Source organism: Lissotriton vulgaris, chromosome 1_1, assembly GCF_964263255.1.
Source record: "Lissotriton vulgaris chromosome 1_1, aLisVul1.2, whole genome shotgun sequence".
Classification (NCBI taxonomy): domain Eukaryota; kingdom Metazoa; phylum Chordata; class Amphibia; order Caudata; family Salamandridae; genus Lissotriton; species Lissotriton vulgaris.
Window position 1 is genome coordinate 628,004,436 of NC_141685.1, and position 26,722 is coordinate 628,031,157.

Sequence of the window (26,722 nt, forward strand, 5' to 3'; positions counted from 1 at the left end):
GCTGCGGTTTCCTACCGCGAAAACAGCGATAATTTTAACGAGCTTCTGGCTAATATGCCCCATGGTCCTTCACAAGTTATTAGTCAGCAATCACCCTTCTGCTGAGAACCAAGTACCAGACTCCAGTACGTGCCTCTCTTATAACAGCAAGGTAGAGAAAGTCCAAGACCTACTCATGGGAGATGGAGTGGTGTAGACACGCGGGTCTCAGTCACTCAACAAACATCTCCTAATAAATCATTGTCCAGTCAGTGCTTTTTTTGTCAACTCACTACTATTTGACTCACTACTAACTACACATTAATTTAGAAATCCATAGAATATGACAGTGAAAATGTATATGTTGACAACATCTAACACTTTCTGCTGCTGTAAAGCCTACACCCCACAACCATAATGTTCCCTTGCCTGTGCTAAACCCCATAAGCTGGTGCGTGTGAAAAATCAAGCGTATTGCCCTTGAAAGGTGTCCCCACAACCAACTGGACAAATATGTCATTAAACTCCAATGTACACAAAGCAAAATCACTCGATAGTGCCGTGTTATGTTGATATTTGCAACGAATTACTATTACTAATATGATAGTAAATAAAGCATTTACCATTTATACTATAGTGTTAATGATTCCTCCTGTGGGAAAAGATGCATTTCTCGCAGCCCCAAAATAAAAGGGAATTTTAAATATTACTAAAGTATTTGAGAGTGTAACCATTGTTATGCAATAAACACAAAAGGAAAAGCAGCGGACTACATGAGTTGCACCTCTAAATTTAGTCCAAACAAATGGAATGTCCTGTGCACAAATCTTCCAGCACCTGCCGTTGTTTGGCACTACTGTCCAGCAGATACAAGAATGCAAAATATAAGAAGGTGCACCATTAAGAAATCCAGTTGCAATATAGATTTCAAAATTCCCTTATTATACATCATCCATATAAGAATGGTAAGATCCAGCCAACGCATTCCGTTCCATAAACTCCTGGAACTTCATCAGGGTTTCACACAGTATATGCAGATTATATCTCATATATATATATATATATATATATATTCCATATAGTTTATTAATCCAGCCATACATTCAGGAGTAAAGAATCTTCCACACTGGGTCTTCAATCTATTTGGTAGCCTACGGCTAATACCGATAACGTTCATCAGGTACATAAGTAAAAATATGCTGAGCGGATCATTTCGCAGTAACCATTGGTATGCATTAATTATTAACCTATGACCATTGTGCTCTTCAATTAGTGACATTCCTCTTCCCATTCCTGTTGGTCTACTAATTTAGCTTAATTCTATTTTCTTTGTGCACGCTACTGACTTGAACACCATTTATAAGCAGCGGATATCGTCGTTTTGTGTTTGCTTCATGTACCCAGATTTAAGAAATTGAAATCTGGTGGAGAGTCCTTTTCAGCGTATGCTGCTGACTAAAAGCACAGTGTGCCCATGCTCTTACGTTAACTGCAAATCATTCTGCCTTTGTGTACCAGCTCAAATCATGTTAATCTAGTCTGTTATACAACATGTTCCAATTGTGTAGGTTCTAGGCACATGCAGTCTAATTTTGAAAGCATTGGAGTTCCTAAAAAACACATCACTTGATGTGACATGATAAGACGGGATCTCATTACATTGCACAGATACATGTGAAAGCAAGACAAACCTTTCCAGCAGAATCTTAATATGTCTACAGATGATACAATTCAAAATGCCTTGGAGGCTGCCATGCCTCTTGAAAAAATCAATGCAGTTAGCAAAGTTATTCCTTCTAAAAGTAGTAAAGAGGTGTCAAAAACAGTTAAGTAGCCTAAAAGTGCTAACAGTACTATTTAGAGCAATGAATCGGAAACCAGTAATACAAGCTATTCAACGTTTTAGGTGAACAATCAAATCCACTTAGGCCAAAAAATTGCATTTAAATATGCATTAATATATTTTAACACTAAAAAATAAATATTCCACAGGGTTTCCCCATGTGTCAACCGGTCCTCGGAAGCTTGTTTCCGGTCCAGGGAAGGCATGGCTTGGCAGTTCGGGCCGGACTGCTCCCATGAGGCACAGGGTCAGACTGATTTGCATATAGCCATGTCTGAACTGGGGAGGCTTTTGGAAATTAGTTAAAACAGGAAAATCTGAAGGCAACTCAGCGATCAAACCCAACTTAGGAGAAGAAGCTTGGAGATCCCATTTTAAAGTTTTATATACAAAACTCTGTGATAGAGAAACAGATGATATGGTTATAGGTTTTAACCAGATTCCTGTTAACAATACCATAACACCACTCTGCACATTGGCAGAGATAACCTTGGTGTTTGCCAAATTACTGCCAAATAAGGCACCAGGGGCCTCATTTATGAAAAGTGACGCATCGCTGCGTGAAAACAGCGATGTGTCACTTTTCACTGCGCACTGCTTGCGACATTCCTGATGCGTCATATTTAATGTATGACGCATCATGTCGCAAGGAGTTACAGATACGTCAGTATTTATGACATATCTGTAAGCGCAAAAGTGACGCATTGCTGGAGTGTGTCACAAAAGTGACGCACCTCCAGCAATGCGTCCTTTCACATGGGGAAAGCCCCATGTGAAAGGGCTTGCGTCAGTCTTACGCCTGCTGTGAGGCAGGCGCAAGATTTTGATGCAACATCGTCCTAAAAGTGACGCAGTGAAATCTCATAGATTTCACTGCGTCACTATTACGAGGCTTTTTGCGGGGGAACGCCCCCTCTGCATACATTATACCTGACGCAGGTATAATATGGCGCAGGGGTTTAAAAAGTGACGCATCTACCTAGATGCGTCACTTTTTAAATATGGCGCAACAGGGTGCATTTTTTACACCGCTAGTGCGTCACAAAAAGTGATGCACCGGCGGCGCAAAACTGACGCGAGGCCTTCATAATTAAGGCCCCAGGGTTGGACCGGATTCCTGGAGACTTGTTTAGAAATGACCAAGTTGTATGGGCACCCTATTTATGGACCTTATTTAACGCCATTCTCAAAGGTATGGAGCTCCCTCCCACATGGGCTGGTGCAGAAATGATTCCAATTTATAAAAAAGGCTCCCCACACAATCCGGCAAACTACAGCCCAATTAGTCTTATTGACGTAACGCAAAAGATTTTTGCTTGTGCACTCCTTGGTAGACTACAATTATGGATGGAGAAGACGCATGTACTGACCCCTTTACAAGCTGGCTTTAGGTCTAAAGTCTCAACCACCGATCAGGTATTTAGATTGCAACTGATCTAGTGGAAAACTGTAGTCATGGAGGGTGGTAGTCTTTATTTAACTTTTGTGGACCTTAAATCTGCCTTTGACATGGTGCGGCGTGATCAGCTCTGGGGCTTACTCTACGATATGGGAGTACCATCATACTTATGCCACCAACTGAAGCGCCTGCACGAAGGCACTTATGCAAGGGTAAGGCACAGCAAGAAGGGAGAATTAACAACTCCATTCCCCGTTGAGAAGGGGGTGAGGCAGGGATGCATGCTTGCCCCGACTCTCTTCTCCCTCTTTCTCAATGGTTTAATTAACATTCTCCTTGCTGTTAAGGATACAGACTCCCCTAGGTTGGTAAACCGTAAAATGGCAACTCTAATGCTTGCTGACGATACCCTCCTTTCATCTAAGTCACCCATGGGTATGCAGCGGGTATTGGATGAATTTATTTTATTTTGTAAGCAAATGGACCTGGAGATAAATCTCCAGAAAACTAAATACATGGTTTTCCACGCCAATACCAGTAACTGTCCACACCCTCGATTGGAAGGAAGGCCCTTGGAGCGGGTGTCTACCTTCGATTATCTGGGTCTTACTTTAATTGATAAAATGGATTTGGGGACTCAAGTTAAGAAAGCCAATCCAAGATTAGTACTGTCTACATGGGGAATCCTAAAAGTGTACAAGAGCTGCACCCAAAAAATGGTAGGCCCACCAGCAGATATTTTTAAGACTCAAGCTAGGGGAGCTTCGCTATATGGCGCTGAACTTTGGGGCCACTCCCGTCCAATGCCCTTACAGCGACAGAGAATAGTTTCATCAGGCAGTTGTTGGGACTTCTAAAAATTACTCCCTTAACCCCACTTAGGATGGACCTGGGAATTGACCTTATTGCCGTTTTAATTGCCGCTCGTCCTCTCCTCTACTGGCTCCGTCTCTGGAGCAAGCCAGAGCTAGCTCCCTATAGAGAATAATTGAAGGATGTTATGTCCATTCAGCGAGCAGGGAAACTCCCTTGGTTGTCCTATATTAGGAACTTAAGCCACGCTCTGGGGAGGGAAAACATATGGCTATCACCAGAAGATACTTACCCTCTGATTTCTAAAAGGTCACTGACTATTGCTTTTAAAGAATATAAATTGGCCCATATCCTACAGAGCACAGACTCATCTTCCTTGACTTCTAGATTCCTTGAGATTAAAGATCAATATAAGCTAGAGTCAGTTTTAGATATTATTCAACCCCTAATGGCCAAGAAGGTATTCCTACAATTTAGACACGGGCGCTCCCGTTGCGTGCATTTACGAATAAATGGAAAGGAGCCATTAAACAAGATTGTCCTGGGTGCTCCATAATAGATGAAACTGAACTCCATGTTATATTTTTTGTCCTTCTTATAAGAAGACAAGGCCTAAATGGGTTCTTCAGCTCTGTAGGAACATGGGGATACTTAATTACATCGAGGTTTTCAGACAACTCAAGTATGATACGCACCCACTAATTGTAGCTGTCAACTCCAAATTTTTATTTGCAATGTGGTGCATTCGTAGAGGCATCATAAAGGCTAATTCGCTGGCCAGTAATGTAACTATGGCCTCCGACTAGACACACTGTGGCCCAAATAACCATATCTCCCCAAATTGGGGAAATTACCCGAATTCTATTTATAGTCATTAGTTCCTAAATCCTCTTGTTTTTAAATTATTTTTTTATTTGTAGACTCTAAATTCTATTAATGTCTTAAACAATTGTTTTGGCATTTGGTAACCTTTATTGTAGAACAATATTTTACTTTGCAACAACTACATTTTGTTCAAACTGTTATAAGTTTATAACTGTTGCCTTGTAACTCTTGCAACATTGTGCAATGTTTTAACAATTTGTGCTTTTATGGCTGTAAAGCTGAAAGAAAGCTTTTTTGACTAACTGACTGACTGACTGACTGGCTAATCAATCCCCTGGCATGTGGCTGTTAGAACTGGGGGTGTCTAGTTGGCAGAGGTAGGTACCACTGTCCAAATAGGGACCCTTGCTTCTAGACAGGGTAAGAAGGATGCCCTTTTTAGATAACCCCTGTTCACCCCGCTTGGTAGCTTGGCACGAGCAGTCAGGCTATTCAAAGGCAATGTGCTAAGTATTTGTACCAACACTCAGAGTAACACAGTGAAAACATCACAAACTGACTCCACAACAGTTTAGAAAAATAAAGGTATTTTAATCTAAACTACAGAAGACCAAAACGACAAAAATCCAACATACACAGTTCAAGAATATGCTTTCGAAAGAGTTCCTAAGTTTGCGTTAAAATAATCCACAGTTGCATCACGTTTTAGCAAACAGTACCTTTAGATGCGACAAAAGTTCCAAGTAAAAGCTTTAGCGGTGAAAAGCAAGCGATGCGTCAATCCTGAGACCCTGGGGAGGCAATGCTACAACCCCGCTGGACGTAGCAGGTGTGTTGCATTGACTCCGGTCTGTATAGGGAGGGATGTGATACCTTGCGTGGATTCCGGTGCACAGGTTTCGGTGGAAGCGGCATGCAAAAAGGTATGATGCGACGATCTTCGGGGTGGCGATGATCTCCAGTGCAGCGACGATGCGCTGCTCAGCGTTGATCTTCTCCTCTTGCGGCCCCTCGATGTGATGGCTGTGCGACGACTCTCGCAGCGATGTGATGCGGTCCGCAGGCAAGCAGTGCGACGATCTCACCAAGTGACGACAGGCTCTGCGACGATACTCACAGCAATATTTATCTACCCGCACCGGACTGGTGCGTCCCGCAAGCGAAGGATGCACCGACTCTGGCAACAGGCGCAGCAACAATCTCGGCTTTTGCGGCAGTGGGAATTTCCTCGCACTGACGGGGATGCGCTCCGCGAGCGCTGCGTTAAAACTTGCAGAAAGTCTTTAAAATCTTGGTTTTTAGCTTCCCAACACAGGTACAACTTCCAGAGGCACCACAACTGGCCCAAGCACGCTAGGAAGGACAGAACTCTCTCAGCAGAGTTTAGGGAAGCTGGGGGAGAAGTCCTTTTGTTCTTGGGACTTCTTAACAGGGATCCATCTCTTCTTCAGGCCCTTGGAGATTCCTTCAAGCAAGGGGACACAGCACAAAGCAAAGTCATTCCCCTCTCCTTGGCAGCAAAGCAACTGCAGGTCAGTCCAGCAAAGCAACAGCAGGACAGTCTTCCTTTTTCAGTCTTCCAGCTTTCCCCTTGGCAGAGGTTCCTTCTTGATTCCAGGATGATCTCATTTTCTGTAGTCTGGGGGCCTGTACTTATACCCCTAAAAGTCTTTGTTCCCTTTGTGCAGGAGGGCTCTGAGCCCGGTCTGAACCAGTTCTGGGTGTTCCTTGAGCACTTTGTTTTCCTGGCCTCTCCTTTCCTTTCAGATAGAGGGGCAGGGTTCTCAGCCGCCCAGCAGGAGGTGGAGCCAGCAGTGTGGAAAGCAAGCACAGCCCTATTCAGGCCCAGGTGCTACCCCCTCCCACCACTCTAGATGCAGATGGAGTTATTCAGCCCCGGGATGGCCCACTCAGCCTCTGGGAGCCACCCAGCCCCTGCCACTCACAAACCAGACAGTCAATTCACAAACTGGCCAAGGCACACAGAAAGGTCAGATAAGAGAACAGCAACTTTCTAAAAGTGCTGTTCTCAATTACAGGATTTAAAAACCACATCTCCTAAAAGATGTGTTATTAAATTCTGAGTTCAGGGATACTAGACTGTTATGTCCTATCTTGCTCCAATGGGAAGATATGCAGGTAGCCACTGTAGCCAGCATTCCCCATGATAGCCTATGGGCAAGATAGCATTACAATAATGAAAAACTAAAATGGCTGTAATTCACTACCAGAGTATATTACCTGCACTAGTACATGCTCTACCTTTCAAATACACTGCACCATGCCCAGGGGGGTACCTTGGGCCTTCCATAGGGGTGACCAATGTGTACAGAAAGGGAAGGGTTAGGTCTGGTCAGTGGGGACACAGACTAGGAGGAAATGGCAGTTCACAGACTGCACACAGGCACTGCGGATGCAGGCCTGAGACACTATTTTAGGGCTCCTCGTGTGGGTGGCGCAATCAGTGCTGTAGGCCCACTAGTAGCATTTGTATCACCAGCCCTGGCACACTCAGTGCACTTTACTAGGGACTTCTTGGTGATACAATCATGCCAATCATGGATAACCAATTACAATAAAAATGTACACAGGGAGCACTTGCACTTTGACACTGATCATCAGTGGCAAAGTGCCTAAAGCATCTAAACCAGCAAAAACGAAATCTAGCACAGCGTAAAAAATACAGGAGGCAGAGGTAAAAAGACAGAGGAAACCACGCCAAAGATGCCAGGTCTAACACGTGTCCCCTCCAGCTGAAAGTGGGGAGAATCGCCCATCCTCTTGGGAGTTCTCTTCACTAAGGCAGAAGAATCTGGATAGACCATCATCGTTGACGTGTTCTGTACCAGGGCGGTGTTCCACCGTAAAGTCCATTCCCTGTAGGGAGATGGACCACCTCAGCAGTTTTGGGTCTCACCCCTCATCTGCATTAACCATCTGAGGGGCCTGTGGTCTGTCTGAACCCCGGACGTGAGTTCCAAACAAGTAGGGCCTCAGCTTCTTCAGAGCCCAGACCACAGCAAAATCTGTCCTTTCAATTGCACTCCACCTCTGTTCCCTGGGAAGTGACTTCCTACTAATGAAAGCTACAGGTTGGTCCCAGCCCTCGTCGTTGATCTGTGAGAGTACTGCTCCCTGCACTACAAATTCACTGGAGAAATCAGGGGCCTTGAGCACCGGAGCTCTACACAGGGCAGTTTTCAGGGCATCAAAAGCAGTTAGACAGGCTTCGGTCCAATTCACTCTCTTGGGCTTCCTTCCTTGAAGTCAGCTCTGTCAAGGGGGCAACGATGGTGCCATACCCCTTGACAAATCATCTGTAATACTTGGTGAGACCTAAAAAGGCTCTCACCTCTGTATGTGTCTTGGGGGGCTCCCAAGCCAGAATGGTATCAATCTTCCCCTGTAGGGGCGCTACCTGGCCGCTCCCCACCTGTTGTCACAAATACACCACAGATCCCTGCTCTATCTGGCACTTGCAGGCCTTGATAGTGAAGCCTGCCCTTTGCAGAGCCTTCAACACTTCACAGAGGTGTTGTAAGTGTTCCTCCCACGTGGAGCTGAACACAGCAATATCATCCAGGTATGCAGTGCTGAATTCCTCCAGCCTGGTCAGTACCTGGTTGACCAGTCTCTGGAATGTGACAGGGGCGTTCTTCAACCCAAAGGGCATGACTCGGAACTGGAAGTGCCCCTCTGGCGTTGAGAACGCAGACCCCTCCTTGGCCCCCTCACTTAAGGCAATCTGCCAGTACCCTGAAGTTAAATCAAACGTACTGAGGTACTGGGCAGCTCCCAACTGATCCATGAGCTCATCAGCTCTGGGGATGGGGTGTGCGTCAGTCTTGGTGACCGTATTGAGCCCACGGTAGTCCACACAAACCGGAGTTCTGGAGTGGCACCGGGTGCAGCAGCTTTTGACACTAAGACCACTGGGCTAGCCCTGGGGCTGCTGAAAGGCTCAATCACCCCTAGCGCCATCTTCTTGGAAACCTCTTCCTTGATGCTGGCCCTGACCTTGTCAGCTACCCTGTAAAATTTCAGTTTCACAGGCAGACTATCTCCAGTGTCCACATCATGGTTGTACCAATTGGTGAAACCTGGGGTCAAGGAGAACAGGGAGGCAAACTGACCCTCTGCTGTTCGGGGTCAGGGTGGGCGAGAGGACCACACCATCCACTGACCCGTCTTGCTCCTTGGCTGCCAGGAGGTCAGGAAGAGGGTCACTTTCCTCTTCCATTCCAGCATCTGTAGCCAGGAGCATTGTCACTTCAGACCTCTCAAAGTGGGGTTTGAGGCGGTTCACATGCAAGGCTCTCAGGGGCTGCCTGGGAGTCTTCAAGTTAACCAGATAGCTTACTTTGCTCTTGCGCTCCACCAGCTCATACGCCCCAGTCCACTTGTCTTGGAGCGCACAAGGCTCCACTGGCGCCATCACCCACACTTTCTGTCCAGGTTGAAATTCGACCAGAGAAAGTATTCTGGTCGTTCCACCTTTTCATTTCTTGCTGGATAGCTTCTAGGTTCTCCTGAGCGAGCTTCCTGAAGCGTTGTATCTGGTTGCGGAAGGCCAGCCAATAGCTGAACACATCCTGGGGAATTTCCCCACAGGATTTCTCCCACCTTTCCTTCACCAGTGTGAGGGGTCCTCTAACAGGCTGGCCATACACAAGTTCAAAGGGACTGAACAGTGAGGACTTCTGAGGCACCTACCTGTAGGCAAACAACAGACATGGTGAAAGACGTCCCACTTCCATCTCATGTGCTCCGCTAGGCCCATAATCATACCTTTCAGGGTGTGGTCAAACCTTTCAACCAACCCATTTCCTTGAGAGTGGTAAGGAGTGGTGAACTTATAAGTTACCCTACAGTCCTCCCACAGGGACTTCATGCACCTAGAGATGAAGTTTGTACCCTGGTCGTAGACCAACTCTCTGGGGAACCCCACACGGGAAAATATCCCCATCAATGTACAGCCCACCACAGGGGCTGTGATTGTTCTGAGAGGGACAGCTTCCGGGTACCGGGTGGCATGGATGATTCTGTTGCCTAAGGCTGTCTTGGGGTCCAGGGGCCCCACAATGTTGATGCCCACCTGCTCAAAAGTGGTGCTCACCACAGGAAAGAGTTGGAGGGGTGCCTTTCACTTCCCTCCGTTCTTGCCACTGGCCTTACATGTCTGGCAAGATCTACAAAATATCCCGACGTGCTTCTTCATCTGGGGCCAGAAGAAGTGGGTGACAAGCCTTTGGAAGGTCTTGTCTTTCCCCAGATGTCCTGCGAAAGGCACGTCATGAGCCAGACCCATTAGGAAGTTCCTGAAGCGCCCCGGTACCACCAGCACACGGGCTGCACTGTGCTCAGCGAACTTAGGCTCACTATAAAACACCTCATCTTCCTAGTAAATGAGATGATCCTTGGACTCTCCACCTGCTGCCAGGTCTGTAGCCTGTTGCCGCACACCAAGGAGGGAATGGCTCTCCTACTGCGCCTTGCAGAATTTGCCCCTGGAGGGGCTACCTTTTTGCTGCCAATGGGTCAGCTCATGTAGGTCCCCCAGTTCGGCCACCTGTTCCCCGGTAGGCTCCAGGGCATCCCCCTCAGGTTCTGCTCCTTCCTGGGCTGGGGGAACAGCTGGGACAGGTTTCCTGTGCCCCTTGCCTCCTCCTCTCCTGGCAGGTTCCTGGGTCACTGTTTCAGGCTCCAGTTCTGCTGAATCACCCTTACTGGCTGCCATAGCCTGCGTGGTCACGCAGATCCATGCAGGCAAACCCAACATCTCCAGAGTCTGGTGTTCCACATCCTTCCATGGGGAACTACCAAGGTCATTACCTAGCAGACAGTCTACAGGCACCGCTTTACTTACAACAACTTCCAAGAGACCAGAGACCACCCTCCACTCAAAGAGAACATGTGCCACTTTGCAGAGGCGCACTGAGCTGTCAGCTGCCACTACTGGGTGGAGTACATTGGGAATGACCTGCTCTTCAGACACCCACTAACACCTCACAGATGTCACGCTGGCTCCTTTGTCTCTCAGGGCCTCCACCTCCCTCCTATTGATGGTCACCTTCTTTCCGTATTTCTTAGTGTTAAGGGGCAGAGAGGTATCCTGGACCATGGTCATGACTTCTAATCCCTCCTCCCCACTGGAAATCAAATCACCTCCCAAAGCTACACTTGCTAACCCTGGGGCTGGAGCACCAGTGGTTGCTGGAGATTTCTTAGGGTACTTATTGATAACATGTCCCACTTCATTGCAGTGATAGAAGATAGGGGGACCTCTGTTAGCCCTTCTGGCCCTTGGGGGCCATGGCTTGAGTTTGCCAGGGGGAGGACATTCCTTTCCCTGGGAACTATTGAGCCCTTGAGAAAACTCTTTTTGTTTACCCTTGTCCCCACTCTTCTGCTGGGAACCCTGCCCACCTTTGGCTGTGGTACCCACAAAACCAGCAAAAATGAAATCCAGCACAGAGTCAAAAATACAAGATTCAGAGGCAAAATGACAGGGGAAACCACGCCAAAGATTCTAGGTCTAACAGTGGCACTATAGAAAATCTACCTTCAAATCAGGCATCTTCTCTCCCTCTCTCCAAGAGTTTATTCGGGTCTCCATACCCAAGCCTGACTGAGACCCATCCGTCCTGTCATCCTTTAGACCCTTACCAATCCTCGGAGTGGACTACAAAATATTGAAAAAAATCCTACCTGATAAATATCTGCAGTGCCTCCTGATCTTATGCTTGCTGATCAGAATGGTTTCACCCATGGACGCAACACTTCATTTAATATTTGTAGGCTTCCACATCTCAAGGACAGAGGTTCCTGTCTATTTCCTAACTCTGCTTGGCTGGTGCTGGATTTGGAGAAGGTGATTTGACACGCTGAGCTGGGTCTATATCTTTAAAGTTTTGGCCATACTGAGAGCTGGGAGTGGCTGCTCCCGTTGATGCGACTGCTCCACAAGGCCCCTCATGTACCAGGTCCAGGTGAGCAGACTGATATTGGCACTGTTTGTAATTTGAAGAGGCACAAGACAGGGTTGCCCATTGTCCCCTCTGCTTTTCCCCCTTGCAAAGGGGCAACTATATATATGGCTGTCACACTAGACAATGGTACACATGCAGTTTCCCTATATGCCAGTGACATGCAGATCTATCTTAAGAATGCATGCACTCTGCATAACACCATAAGTACCCCCTTGCATGAATTTGGTAGAGTAGTCGGCCTACATTTCAGTAGGACTAAATTGTGCACCTTCTTCTTCAGGTGAGCACCATCTGCAATGCTCATTAACCTTGGAGGAGGACCTCTCCCCTAGGACGGAACTATGTTCTGCTATATCTGGGTCAGGATATACCACTCAGAGCGGGATATGTATGAGTGAGTAACGAACAATGAATGCACTGCATTACCAGATTAGTTTTTGTACAGTACTCCCGCTAGCCACCACAGGACAGAAAGGCTTGTCCAAAATGAATATGTTTTCCCATCTACTATACTACTTCGCCAATGCTTCTGTTTTCTCTTCTAGGAAATGTTTTCAGGACCAAGATGTCATGTTGGCGGACCTGATTTAGAGGGCAGATAGGATGGCGATTGCTAAGCTCCAACTACCAGTGGAATGTGAACGACTTGGTTCCCTATCCTTCAAACAATATTACATTGCAGCACAACTCCAATAAGTAGCTCAATGACTTTCTGGCAAACCACTTAACAACATGCCATCTTGGCAACATGTGCTCTAATGGAGGTCCTGCTGTGCAAGGTCAAACTAGGAGACATATTATTGAGACTAATGTTCATTAGTTTTAAATGCATCAACTGTAGTACCCAGTTAACTAAATACATTGTTCCCTATGCTGCCACCGTACCACTTTTGTGTCTTTCCAAGAATCAAGGCTATTTACCATTTATCAATTACCAGTGCTATTATGTCATTGGCAGGAAATAGGCATATGCTCTTTAGGTTTTCCCTTCCTAGATGGACACCATCTCACTTTTGAACAACATATAGAAATACTTGACATTCGCAAAGGGCAATTCATCATCTACAAAGGAATAATCCAGCTCTGCCACACTCATTGGAATATCACAAGTGAAGAGTCCTCGGCACACATAGTAGTGCAAAAGCACCTGGCCATCACCTTATTACTTGGCCATCCAAAGCCCTGTAGGAGCACACCCATGTATCTTTGAGTGACCTTTGGGCAGCCTGGGGGACATGATATCATATGGGCTCTCTGTGATTCATAATGGAATACGGTCCTGGAATAGCCCCAAAGTATTTTCTGAAACGCCAAAGTTAAAAAGATCCAGTATTCAGTTTTACACAAGGCCTATGTCACCCAAGGCAAAATTAACCACATTGAAGGTCCCCCAGGTTGACTTATGGCACTTGTTATGGTCTTTTCCCACTGTAACACTTTATTGCAGTCCATCCGTGCTGCTACCACACAATGACACTGCCATAAAACTTGGAAAGCATTTGCTCTTAGGCTATATAAGTGTACCAAGTAAAATGAAGTAGCAGCAAGGTTTGCTCATCTTGTCCTATTGTTAGCCAAGTCTACCGTCACCTTGAAATGACAGGCAAACTTTCCTCTATTAGCGACTACATGATAAAGCTCTTCGGTCTGCTGGACTGAGTCAGGAAGCACACACTGTGAAGAGAGGAGGTGAGAGGCCTCAGGAAACCCTCAATCTTCATGGAGTGGGATGCTATGTTACTGCACTCCTCCCATTTATGTTCCAATAGTGGGATGGGAAGACATCACCAACATTTCCAGTTAGCCCTCACTGCACTGCTCAATACCTGCAATATCAAGGGTTCCACTCTGCCTCTGTCTGGCCTGCGACATTCCCCTTCTGTGCCAACCGCAGGTCCCCATCATGGCCTTTTATGCAGCGCATCGCTAATTTCTATCCCTCTCCATGGCCTGATAGTTGCACTTGTTAAAAAGGCACCTAGCTTAAGACACAGCATAATCCCATAAATCTCCTTTATCTAACAGATCGGATGATTCTATCTGCTGGCAACCTCAGAATATTAAAATGCTGAATGTATTTTACCTCATTAGCATGTATTTATACACACTATTAACAAATGATTGTTCTTTGAAAATGGAAATAAAAAGACTAAAAAATAATTATTGACTCCATTGGACATAGAGAATTCAACATCATGTATAGATCTTTTACTCGTAATAACTCATTTCAGCGTTGGAGAGCTTTTGAATGGTTAGCCAATTAAGGGTGTAGTTTTGGTGCCCTAAAGCCTGCAATTGGCATTTCATTTTTGGAAAAATCATTGCTATCAATGTGTTGCCAACTGCCTTGCCTTTGGCAGTGTTACTAGCAAAATCATAGAAATGAACATAACCAGACAAGATCAGTACTATTTGATACACTAACCTCACCTTGATCTACACTGTGTCTGTATGTCAAGATCCATACTTTCGATAAGGATAAAGAGTACAGTAGGAACATCAGAGAAAACCTGCTCAAATCAAAAAATGAAATCCTCCATGAAGCACTGTAATCTTTGATAGCACAGGACAAAATAAACCAGGCCAATCTCTTTGTTTGGCTGAAGAAGAAGATACGAACCTTAGGAAAACAACCCACGGTAGACATAGTCGTTTTTCCAAGTGGTATGAAAAAATATCAAATATGTATTCAGAAGAATGAACTTCCCAAGAGAATCGTATTTTATCCAAAGCTTCGTGGAATTTCCCCAACACCAATGCTGGTAAACATTTTACTGTGCACCCAATAGTAGTGGAACGGTACCACCTGCCATTGCAATTTACTACAAATGCGGCATAGAAATATATTTAGATAGAGTAAACTTCTGACATAGACCAAAACCATCAATCTGAAAGAATATGGGTTCCTCTATTGTGGAACGTGTTAATGATGGTTAGTGATTTATTTAGAGTATGGCGGACACAGTGTTTTGTTAAAATATGGTGGATGTTTATCTAGTACGGCGTATTTAGAGTGCAGTTGACTATAATACATTTGTGATAGGGTAGAAGGACATCTGTAACCCTCAGGATTCAAGGGGACTTAATCCCCCAATTTAAAACGTGCCACAGGGCGAATTTGCACACTTGTCACATCAGGCCACACCCTCTTCTTGTACCATTGTGCAAACGCACCTGTGGCACATTTTAAGTTGGGGGATTAATTCCCATTTAATCTTGAGGGTCCCTGCGGGCCAACTAGCCCCCCAGGTACCTCCAGTAAGCGCCACAGGGCTGCATTGCAGAGAGGTGGTCCAAGGCCACGCCAATGTTTACACTTCTCTGCAATGCAGCTCTCTGGCACTTACTGGAGATACCTGGTTAGTTGGACCCCGGGTACCCTCAGGATTAAAGTGGGCTTAATCCTCCAACTTAAAACGTACCACGGGGCGCGTTTGCACAGTGGTGAAGGCAGGGGGCGGGGCCTGATGTGACAAGTGTGCAAACACTCTCCGTGGTGCGTTTTAAGTTGGGGTATTCAGTCCCCTTGAAAACTAGCCCACCAGGTACCTTCAGTAAGCACAACAGAGTTGTGTTGCAGAGAGGTGTAAAAAGGGGCATTGCCTTAGTCCACCTCTCTGCAACTTGAACATAACCTTTACGTTAAGCCGGACTGCTCTGTGCAATCTACCATAGGGTTGAGTGCAGGTTAATTTAGGGGTGGCCTATGCCTCAACCTGACAAGGACTGTGCTTGCAGCATGACCAGGGTTCATTTCTCAGTCACCGGCAACCCAATGTCTCACACTTATAAAACCCTCAAGCATTAAGGCTTAAGTATTTGCATGTTCTCTAATACATAATTTGTAGTTTCATCTACCTAAAATGCTATGTATAAGTGTGTATCACAGCTGTCCCAATTACCTGGATTGTAGTACTGCTTCTTATGAAGGTTGCTAAAAATGAAAAGACCCTGGTTTAGCACACAAATGCTGTTACATTTAAATTAATTTAAATTTCACTTAAATGCATAGCAATGTTATTCAATAAGTCCCTCTTGACAATTGCTTTATATTTGCTATTCTTCTCAAGGAAAGGGTCAAGAAATGCTTCTTGCACATGATTTTGCCTGCACGTTCAGCGCATTTGTCGATGAATAGCCAAGTTACCAGTACAAGGGTGATTTGTGAGTACTTGCATTGTGTTTCCTTTACAAATAGTAAAATAAGCACAAAAGGGTTAATTTACAAAGACATTTGTGAGTTGTGAAGTAGTACTCCAAAACTACTAATTAAATACTATACTTCATATACAATTAGTTCAAATAGAAAGGGCTATTTCCTCTTTACAAGACTTCTACTAGAGAGTTGGATATTTCAGATTCCATTTACCACGATATTTGTGAATATGTGATCTAATGAACTCATAGTCCTACTTCATATGCTCCTAAATGTGGCCCCAAATAAGTGATCGTGGCTAAAGGAGTAGCTTAATGAAGTACTGTTCGAAATGGGCTTTCTAGTTGAATAGGGGATACACCTAAGCCAGGCATAACCCTCCACTCTAGTCAGGGTAAGGTAGTTACACATCTAAGATAACCCCTCCTCACCCCCTTTGTGTCTTGGCACAGCAGTCAGGCTTATCCAAGAAGCAATGTGCAAACAGACACACACCGCTGACATACTAGGCACACCACAAAAAGGTTGTATAAAAATATCCTTTGTATTATTCATAAAACACATTAGACCACAATCACATAAATTACAGTGCCACTAAGCATTTGTCAGGTTGTTACATAGATCATAAATCACTTTGCCATAGGGCAATTGTCATAACACATGTAGTGCACTGAATCAATGCTTATAGGATGCAAACATCATAAAACATCATGCCAACATTAGGCATAACACCATTACTGTACCCATGAATGCAACTTCCTGAGGTGATGTAAACCAACATACATCATCACATCAAGGCACAAACTGTAGCAGCTGGGTAAGGTATGACTTCTAAGAATTACCAGCACATCCTCATTATCAGGAGCTAAAACAAGAAAAGCAGCACCTGCGCTACTCCTATTAGGGAATACGGTGTTCCTGCCCTTGTCCTGTAGTCTACTGTGCCATCTACCCCTATACTACAGGGAAAGCTGCAATTTGCTATTTTAGGGCCACGTACCCCGCAATGCCCCTACTAAGACCAAGGGCTTCTAAGGTATGTGTCTGTGAGGCAGCTGCCAGCAATCATGCGGCGCTGCTGCTGACACCGATGTTGTGTGTTTACTGAAAGAAAAACTACACTCAAGCCACTCGGGCCTAATGTAGGGACAATTCCTCCCACGTACCGCTAACCACTATCAACAGGAGGCAGGGAAGAGATCCAGCAACAGTATAGACAGTGCTGACCTCTGCGGGTCTCAGCATGGATCCGGTCTTAGTGGCACCACAGTGCAGGTCCAGGGTTGCGAGAGAGCGTTCTCGCTGCTTTCGGTGCGAGGTGCAGTGTTCTGCTTGGCGGGGCTGAGTCTTACGTCCTTACACACCGCAGGCTCCAGCTGGCTACTGGGCACTGCCTGGCATTCCTGGGGCGTCAGTCATTTGACAAGCGGCCGCACTTGGGATTTCCTTGCTCGTTGCCAGACAACCTCCCTGTCTACCTGATGGCAGGTAGCAGCAGGCAGAGAGAGAGTGCTCCTTCTCCTCAACTCTCCTTTCCCTCCAGGACCATTCAGAGAATGCAGTGCTGCACGCACTGTTGGGATGCAAAAAAAAACTGCTCCTCAAACGCTTTCCCCAAAACGAAGGGGAAAATCACTGAGCTCGCCACACGCTTCCTGGGGCCAACAAAGGTGCTTCCCACACCGCTGGGGTTCCAGGGGCACTCCAAACGTGCTGCAGGATAAACCAGGTGAGGAGCACAGTGCTCACCACGTGCTGTTTCAAATCCCAGTGGGCAGGTAGCCAAGACCTAGAAGATCACTTGGGGCACCACACAGGAAGCAGGCTCAGGATAGCACACAGGATCATTGCAGGCAACGAGGCAGTCCTTTCAGCAGGCCAGCACAAGAAGGTGGTTCCCTGACAGCACAACAATCCTATGGGTAGTATTTAGAACCAGCAGCATCCAGTGACAAGTCCACGCAGTGTCTCTATATATGTTGTCACAGCCCCTGTACTTATAGTCAGAAAGTCTTTGTTCTGGGGGGCACTTTAAACACTGCATAGAAGTGCACAACACCCCATTCACATCCCAGGCCCTGGCTCTAGACACACCACAGGGGAGCGGAGACAGCATTGTAGAAGACAGGCACAGCCCTATTCAGATGCAGGTGAAACTCCACCCACCACTCTAAATGCAGACCAGGCTTATTCAGGTGCAAGGAATCCTCCTCCTAATACTCTAAATGCATCCAAGGTCTATCCAGCCTAGGGCTGAGTTACCCAGGAAAGGCAGGACACACCTCAACCCCCCCTTGTGATTGTCTAGAGAGAATGCACATCCCCTCTCTCCTGCTTGTCAAAACCAGACAGTGAGTACACATACAGGCTGGGCACAAAGACATAAGCACCCAGAAGTGCCAAATTCTAAAAGTGGCAATTCTAAAATAATAATGACAAATCAGCTTTCACTAATGAGAAGGATTTATCACTACTATTCCAAACATAGCAAACATGGCCACGCCACCCCTCCCATATCAGAAATTGCCACTGAAGCACACATCAGGAAATCCCCAATGCAAACCTATGAAAGGGCAGCCTCACAGCAGTGAGAAACCAAATAGGCTGTGTGTCACTAACAGGACAGGCCACACAGTTAAGGCACATGCGCTACCATTTACCTTCACAGCTCCCTGTCCATAGTGCTAGCTAGGGCCTACTTTAGAGGTGACATATTTAGTAAAAGGGGAGCTTCAAATGTGGCACCACTTTACATGCCACTTCACTGCAGCAGTAAACTACATGTGCAGGCCCTGTGGCAGCAGAGGCCTGAGACAGGTTTTAAAGTCTACTTTGGTGGGTGGCGCAAGCAGTGCTACAAGCTCACTAGTGGCATTTAATTTACAGGCTCTGGGTATATGGGATACCACTGTACAAGGGACATACAGGTAAATTCCATATGCCAAACAGGTGTAGACCAACCTTACCATGTTTACAAGGGAGAGCACATGAACTTGAGCACTGATCAGCAGTGGCAAAGTGGCCAGAGTCATAAAACCAACAAAAAAAGCTCAGAAAAAATACAGGAAGAAGGCAAAAGGTTCTGGGATGACCCTGCGAAAAGGGCCAAGTCCAACAAGTACGAATTCTAACAAAGATGTAGTTGAATTGTGCAATACCTAGTGATCGAGGCCATAGGTTTAGGCTGTGTTTCGCCAAATGCCTTTGGTCAGTGATCTGTAACCTTCTTTGAAGATACTTAGAAGAATAATTAGCATCCTTCTCAACAAAAGACCAGTAAACCTCTTGGTGATCACGTTAGCTGTTGCTATCAAAGCCCACGTCAATCACAACGTCATCAGCAGGGATGCCATTTTGTTAACCTAACAGTTTGTTAGGAGGATTGCAGAAATGTTGACTACTACAGTTCCTAATCAGTGAACTGTGTTGCGGGCTGTGTAAATAAACTCCTCTCATCGCCCCTTTTGCCTGCCATAAGATTTAAAGAGGTCCGACGAAATTGAATATTTAAGAAAATCAATCATGCTTTAGATCAAATCAGTGACACCCCACGTAAGAGACCTTTGGTGAAAAACGACTTCATCTACGTTGGCATCAACATGACACTTCTGTTCTGTAAATGAACTTCCTTCCTGTACCTTTTTTCTAAATCAAAGTACTATGGGAGTAAAGTATATTAATTTACCTTCACATGAACTAATTCCGTTTCCGGTATACCCTGCGTTGCAATGACAAGACGAGCCGCGACATTGCGCATACATATGGCACGTAGGACATGTCGTATCCATTTTGATGCGGTCCAGCAGAGTGGACATGCACACTGAAAGAAAAATTACAAATAATCCAGATTAAAAAAAGAAAATGTTGAGAATAAATTGTGTCAAAAAAATACTTTAAAAAAGTATACCATGCTCAAACTGCAACATTTATTTAAAAATAAATGTTGCAAAATGGGCAAACTAATTGATACATGCATGCTTGATTACAGCTGTGCGCAGAACAGCACACTGCAAATGTAAAAGCGAGGATTTAGTTACGGATTGCATAATACATTTGGCTATCATTTGGTAACCCCTAATTAGAAGATATTTAAGATATGCATTTTCAGTTTTACTAAGGTTTCATGTTTTTTACATTTATGTTCCAGTTTGTAAAACTGACGCTACTGGTAAATAATTATTTTAAAGTTAACTCGTTTATAACATCTTTCGTAAAATGTTTATTCGATAGCACAAACAATCCCTTTTCTAAACACCCTGTCCCTTCTCCCTCAGTATAACATAGGTCATCTGGACCGCGTGAAAAGGAAAAGGTCACATTGCATGCGTCATTTCCCACTAATGCCCTAAACAACCGAGAGGAGCGTGTATGCAGTCACACACAGATCTCTCAACCATTATGAGAAAACAGGTGAATGCCTTAGGAACTCCCGCAGGTTTTGTAAACATTGGGGCAGATTTATGTTAACTGGCGCATCCCGAGGGATGCGCCAGTTAACATGCGCCACAGTGCGCCACAGCTACGCCACCCATGGTGCGCCGCATTTATGAGGCGGCGCACCATGGGGCAAAAACGGCACAGATGCGTCACGCATCTGTGCCGTAAAAGTGACGCCATGCTGGAGTTGCGTCGCAAGCACGACGCAGCTCCAGCAATGCTCTGTGGGGGCCTATTCTTTCAATGCTGCCTCAAGCCTTACGCCTGCTTCAAGCAGGCGCAGGGTTTTGACGCAGCATTGCCCTGAAAGTGACTGAGGCCACTTTCAGGAGGCGTTCCTGCGCAGGAACACCCCCCCTGCGCAGGAACGCCTCCTCATGGCGCAGTGCTGTACAACGTGACGCATCTCCTAGATGCGTCACGTTGTAAATAGGGCGCAGGGATGCACCACGTTTCCGCGCCGTTGCGTCACGCAACGGCGGCGTAAACGTGGCGCAAGCCCTTCATAAATCTGCCCCTATATGCTTCATAACAAACAGATCATATGTCCCTACCAAGCTACAATGATAATATATAAGAAATTGTATTTTAAAGGAATGCATTATCTAATGAGATGTATTATCTAATGAGGCCAAGGATGTTTCAAAGGTGTGGAATGGAAAACACTCTCAAATTTTGCAGAAAGTCTTTTGCAGTCCATCATGGTAGATGGAGTTCAATTTACTCACAATATAGTTAATTTGCAGTATGGCTAATTCATATTTCAAATATTTTAGCACATGCTCACCCGCCTAGTCAGCATCGAAAACCTTCTTACAAGTTTCATGGTTTTACAGCAAATATGTGTGTTTCTTCCAATCATGTTGCTTCTATTTTACTTGGCCACTGGTCGTTTTGAAATGCGAGTAAACTACATGATTGGCCTCCATCTGCCATAACAGACTTAGGAAGACTGGGCAATTTTTTTGGGAGTGAAAACCAAACCTGTTCAAAGGTCGATGCTGTGGTCTGAAGGCTAAATTGTCAGTATTGGAGCCAGGCTACCTGAGTTCTAGCCCTATCTTCTATATTTAAAGTATATATGTGTAACTGAGACAATTGCTATCCTTTTGTGTACCAGAGACAACCTCACAGAAAAGTGTGGCCATTGCTTGCGCTGCACGTGCTGCTGCTTGCCTTTCAGAAGTGACGCTTTGAGATTACATATCGCCGGTGTTGCAACCACTGCAGTGGGCACTTCCAATAATGTAGCAGTTCTCACTTCTGCATGAGGAATGGGCTCGAAACACATGTCTAGATGCATCGCCCTATAGAAATGAGAAAACTGCTGGTGTGCGTGCAACATTACAGAAGAATGCACTGAGCGACCTCACAGCGTTGACACTTCGATCGAATCACCCGAGGGTGCCCTGAAGAGGGTATTTGAGAGTCACAACACTGCAACCCCACAACTGGCACATGAAGTATTTCGTCCTCTTTCGAAGGAAAATGGGGAGTACACATATACACACATAGGGGCAGATTTATGAAGGGCTTGCGCCACGTTTACGCCGCCGTTGCGTGACGCAACGGCGCGGAAACGTGGTGCATCCCTGCGCCCTATTTACAACGTGACGCATCTAGGAGATGCGTCACGTTGTACAGCACTGCGCCATGAGGAGGCGTTCCTGCGCAGGGGGGGGGCGTTCCTGCGCAGGAACGCCTCCTGAAAGTGGCTGAGTGAAATCTATGAGATTTCACTCAGTCACTTTCAGGGCAATGCTGCGTCAAAACCCTGCGCCTGCTTGAAGCAGGCGTAAGGCTTGAGGCAGCATTGAAAGAATAGGCCCCCCCAGAGCATTGCTGGAGCTGCGTCGTGCTTGCGACGCAACTCCAGCATGGCGTCACTTTTACGGCACAGATGCGTGACGCATCTGTGCCGTTTTTGCCCCATGGTGCGCCGCATCATAAATGCGGCGCACCATGGGTCTATTTAAAACAACAAGGGGACCCCAATGAGTATCAGCGAGGGACCTCGGGGAGCTTATCGTACAAACACAACAGTGGTCCCTAGCAAGGAGACACAATAATAACCAACATAAATATAGACCCAGTCAGTTCTATATTGTAGAAGACATGCCCAGCCGGACAGAGGTCTTCAAGTTTTATATTTCAATAAACGTTTTGCGAAACAATAATACACCTTCAACAATTCACTTTCGTGGGGCACAGGAAACCCGGTGCAGCCGACTAACCCGGCCACCCCCTGGATCCAGGACCCAAGCGCGATTCGGCGCCTCCACTTTCTTCCGGACCGCAAGGTGCAAGCGGAATTGCGGTAAATTGCCCGCGCCGCCCCCGGACCTTGACACACTATCTTTGGAATTCCCGATTCACCAAGTAATACCGATGACTACCTTCATTACCGGTCCTGGCCCATCGTGTTTAACTCTAGCTCGCCTGTGAGCTCTTTAACCTTATGCCCTTTGGCTAAAGAGGCTCAAATTTTAATAAGGCAACTACTGTTCTGTCCTGATGATGGACCCCAGCATTTAGTAAGGGGGTCCGAAACGTCGTCGACCTTGTGTACCATATACCAGTACAATGATTTATTACACGAAAGTATGTAATGGTACCCACTGGAATCTCTCTGTTTAATTTTGAAACTTTACAGAGACTTTTTTGACCTTGCCTTGTAAGCCCTTCTGTGTATGTTGTCTGTGTCTATGTACTGTCGTGGGTTGGTACAGGCTTGTGCCCCACGAAAGTGAATTGTTGAAGGTGTATTATTGTTTCGCAAAACGTTTATTGAAATATAAAACTTGAAGACCTCTGTCCGGCTGGGCATGTCTTCTACAATATAAAGCGCACCATGGGTGGCGTAGCTGTGGCGCACTGTGGCGCATGTTAACTGGCGCATCCCTCGGGATGCGCCAGTTAACATAAATCTGCCCCATAGTCATTATGGCAGGGTTACACACAAATGATACCCACACGATTGCTTAGTAGTACCAAGCCCTTGATGCGGGGAGCCGGTCCACACAAAGGTGGGGATAGTTTTGGGATTGCACCCTCCTTCCTCAGAACATTCTCGACCCCCCACCCCCTAGTAAAGGATCAAAGTGCAAGTGTGTATGTGAAGCATCTGTTGCATTCGGATCTATGTACATGCTGTAACAGTCTGCCATTTCTAAACCTTGACCAAATTCAATAATCTATGAAGCTTCGATCACTCAGAAACAGATGTATCATATCTACATATAACGTATATATCAAGCACTACATACAAATACATTTATTTGGAAAACAAGCACTTATTTATATAATGCAGTTTTGCGAAATGTGACCGCAGCCAACATTCTTTCACTATCTCTGTGTTGCTCTACTGCACCTTAACATGCCAAAGTACGGGTACAGTACATACAAATTGCTTGTTCTGAATAACACGGCGAAAACATGTTAGATGAAAGCAGATACTGTGAATTGCACACAATTAATATTGGATTATATTTGAGGAAGCTGACAAATGAGATGAAGGATACAGAGGGCAAATTTTTTTGTTATCCACTGCAATTACATGCAATGCAAACACAGACATGTGTTTAGTCACAAATGCTTTGTTCACACAAGTTTGCAGCAGTTTTAATGTAAAGGCATCCTCCATTCTAATTTAACTAACTGTTACACACAATCCACACATGCATTATTCATGATATGATCTTTAAACTGAGGAAAAAAACACACGATAACTTACCTAACAGAATTAAAAGTTTCATTTGAAGGTTTTCATCTATTGCCTGTCCCCGCGCTGCTGATGTCCGAGCTCGAGCCGCGCTTCTTTTCCCAGTGACGCACTACAGTGCGTTTCCTTCGGAGATTTTCCTGTCTCTGTGTGAGCCCATGGCTTCCATTTCCTACCCTTTCATCAAATCGAACAAAATGCCTGGCTGCAAAACGGTATGTTCTCGGTGTGTTGTACAAAAAAATGTACACTTGACGTTTGTCTCATTTATTGTGGAACAACGTAAGTTTGCTCACAGTTTGGCCATCACATATTCTCCAGACAAACACCGATAACTTTGAGACTCTGACTGTGACTAAAAACTTGTTTTCAGGACTAGCTGCACAGGATACCATCAATCATGACGGTTTCCTGGTCACTCCTTGTCCTTGCTTTTCCTGACATAGTGTGCTGTGACTTACTCACAGTCCATTATTGTGTCTGTATTTATAAAAAAACTTTTCTTAGACGCTATCAACATCTAGGCAAATAAAAAAATGTACAATACACCTTTTGTGTATAATATGCCTTCCTTTTTTTGGCCACAATGTGGGCCAATTCGTATTTTGTACATTTCAGCAACGCATCTAATTTACATGTAGCGTGTTTGTTTGCACCTTTTCTCTTCCTGCAATTACATAACATATTTATATTTCCCTACAGACTCGCTGGTGATGTCAGTTTCCTTTTAGTCCGTCAGAGCTATTGTGCCACCCTTGTACCAGTGTTTGTGAAAGGGAGTGAACATATTCCATTGGTTGAATAGAGTATATTTGTTATGTTGTTATGGTGAAGTCATTATTGTGGTTTTTTTAAGTTATGAGAACAGCTTTTTTGGCTTTTCGCTCTGTCTTTGAAGAATACACTCACACCAACATCTAAAGCAGTTATTGTGATATTGAGCGCATTAGGTTATTTTTTAGCACAAGTGTTGCACAATTTGTTCATTTATATGTGATAGTTAAATCATCTCAAGGGGAGACACATAGTGAAAAAGCGCACCCAGCAGGTCCATAATTTTTCAGAATAGTACACTGCTGCAGGGGCTTTGCTGGACTACCCAAAAATACCCTCATTCTACATTCAACCTTCAAAATACGAAATACTATAGCTAGCAAATATGAAAAGAAAACAGCAGTTCCATTCTGCAAACATATTTAACGCTTGGCAATGCAAAGTTCCAGTGTGCACTTCCGCCTCCTTTATCCTTTCTGTTTTTTGTTGCTTCCATTAGGAACCCGTTGCATTTCTTGAAGATCTCACAGAATGCCATTCTATACACCTTTACTCCAAAGACCACAATGATGATCGGTAATTGTGTTCAACTCCTTCTAATCATATAGGGGCATATTTATGAAGCTTTCATACAGTGGAGTGCAGCAAGCCACCTTTCTGCGCTGCACTGCATAAAAGGGAAAGGACAGGAATGTGCCCTATTTAACATATTATTATTATTATTATTATTTATTTTTATAAAGCGCGTAGTCACCCGGAGGTATCCCAGCGCTAAAAAATCCTATCTCTTAAGTACAGTGGGACAAGGGAAGGAGAGAAGGAAAAAAAGGACGGGGGGGCGGAACGGGAGAGCAGGGTAAGGGCCAAGAGTGATTCACTGTGGGAAGAGGTGGGTTTTGAGCTGTTTCCTAAAACGGAGGTATTGAGGTTCGAGGCGCAGGACTCGGGGGAGTGTGTTCCAGAGTCGTGCAGTCTGGACTGAGAAACGCCTTCCTCCAGATCGGGCTCTCTTGAATTTGGGGGCGACAATGAGGTTTTCTGTATCAGAACGGAGGGGTCTTGAGGATTTGTAAGGTGTGATAAATTTCTTGAGAGCAGGGGGGCCTTGATTTTGTCGTAGTTTGTGGGTCAGACACAAGGCCTTGAATTTGACCCGCTCTCTTATGGGGAGCCAGTGGAGGAGTTTTAGGGCCGGTTTGGCCGACGCTCTGGCAGGGGTATTTGTGAGAATCCGGGCCGCGGTATTCTGAATTCTCTGAAGTTTATTCAGAGTCACCTCTGGGGCGCCCAGGTATATCACGTTGCTATAATCAAGCCTCGAGATTATTAGGCCTTGAATTAGCAACTTTTGGGAGTCGGTGGGCAGGAGGGGCAGGACTTTCCTCAATGATTTCAGAAGTCCAAAGCAGGTCCCGGCCACTTTCTTTGCCTGCACAGTGAACGAGAGGTCGGTGTCAAGCCACACTCCCAGACTCTTTACTACCTCTCTAGATTCGGGAAGGGGGCCCAGACAGGCTGGCCAGATGTTCGGGGACAGTGTGAGTCCTTTTGGGCCGAGTAGCAGAACCTCCGTTTTTGACCCATTTAGTTTTAGGGCAGAGGTGTTCATCCAGTGATGGACCTGCACAAGGCAATTGAATAGGTCTGCTGGTTGTTGTTTGGGGTGGGACAGTGACACGACCAATTGTGTGTCGTCAGCGTAACTGACGACACTCACTCCAAATGGGATGATGACCTCCTCCAATGTGGACATATAGATATTAAATAATGTGGGGCTCAGGGAGGA

At 45.5% G+C, this 26,722-nt stretch overlaps 1 protein-coding gene across 1 annotated transcript in view; it reads right to left on the bottom strand.

The window, feature by feature from the left end:
* The window catches only part of ADGRL4 (adhesion G protein-coupled receptor L4), a 658,778-nt gene extending 634,259 nt beyond the window's left edge, over positions 1 to 24,519 (bottom strand). Inside the window, exons 1-2 of the mRNA XM_086954235.1 lie at positions 24,175 to 24,519; positions 19,690 to 19,824 (exon numbers count right to left, since the gene is read on the bottom strand). Coding sequence (XP_086810361.1) covers positions 19,690 to 19,824; positions 24,175 to 24,196 — 157 coding nt within the window. The 5' untranslated portion in view covers positions 24,197 to 24,519. The remainder of the gene's footprint in view (positions 1 to 19,689; positions 19,825 to 24,174) is intronic.
* Between the last annotated feature and the right edge of the window lie 2,203 nt (positions 24,520 to 26,722).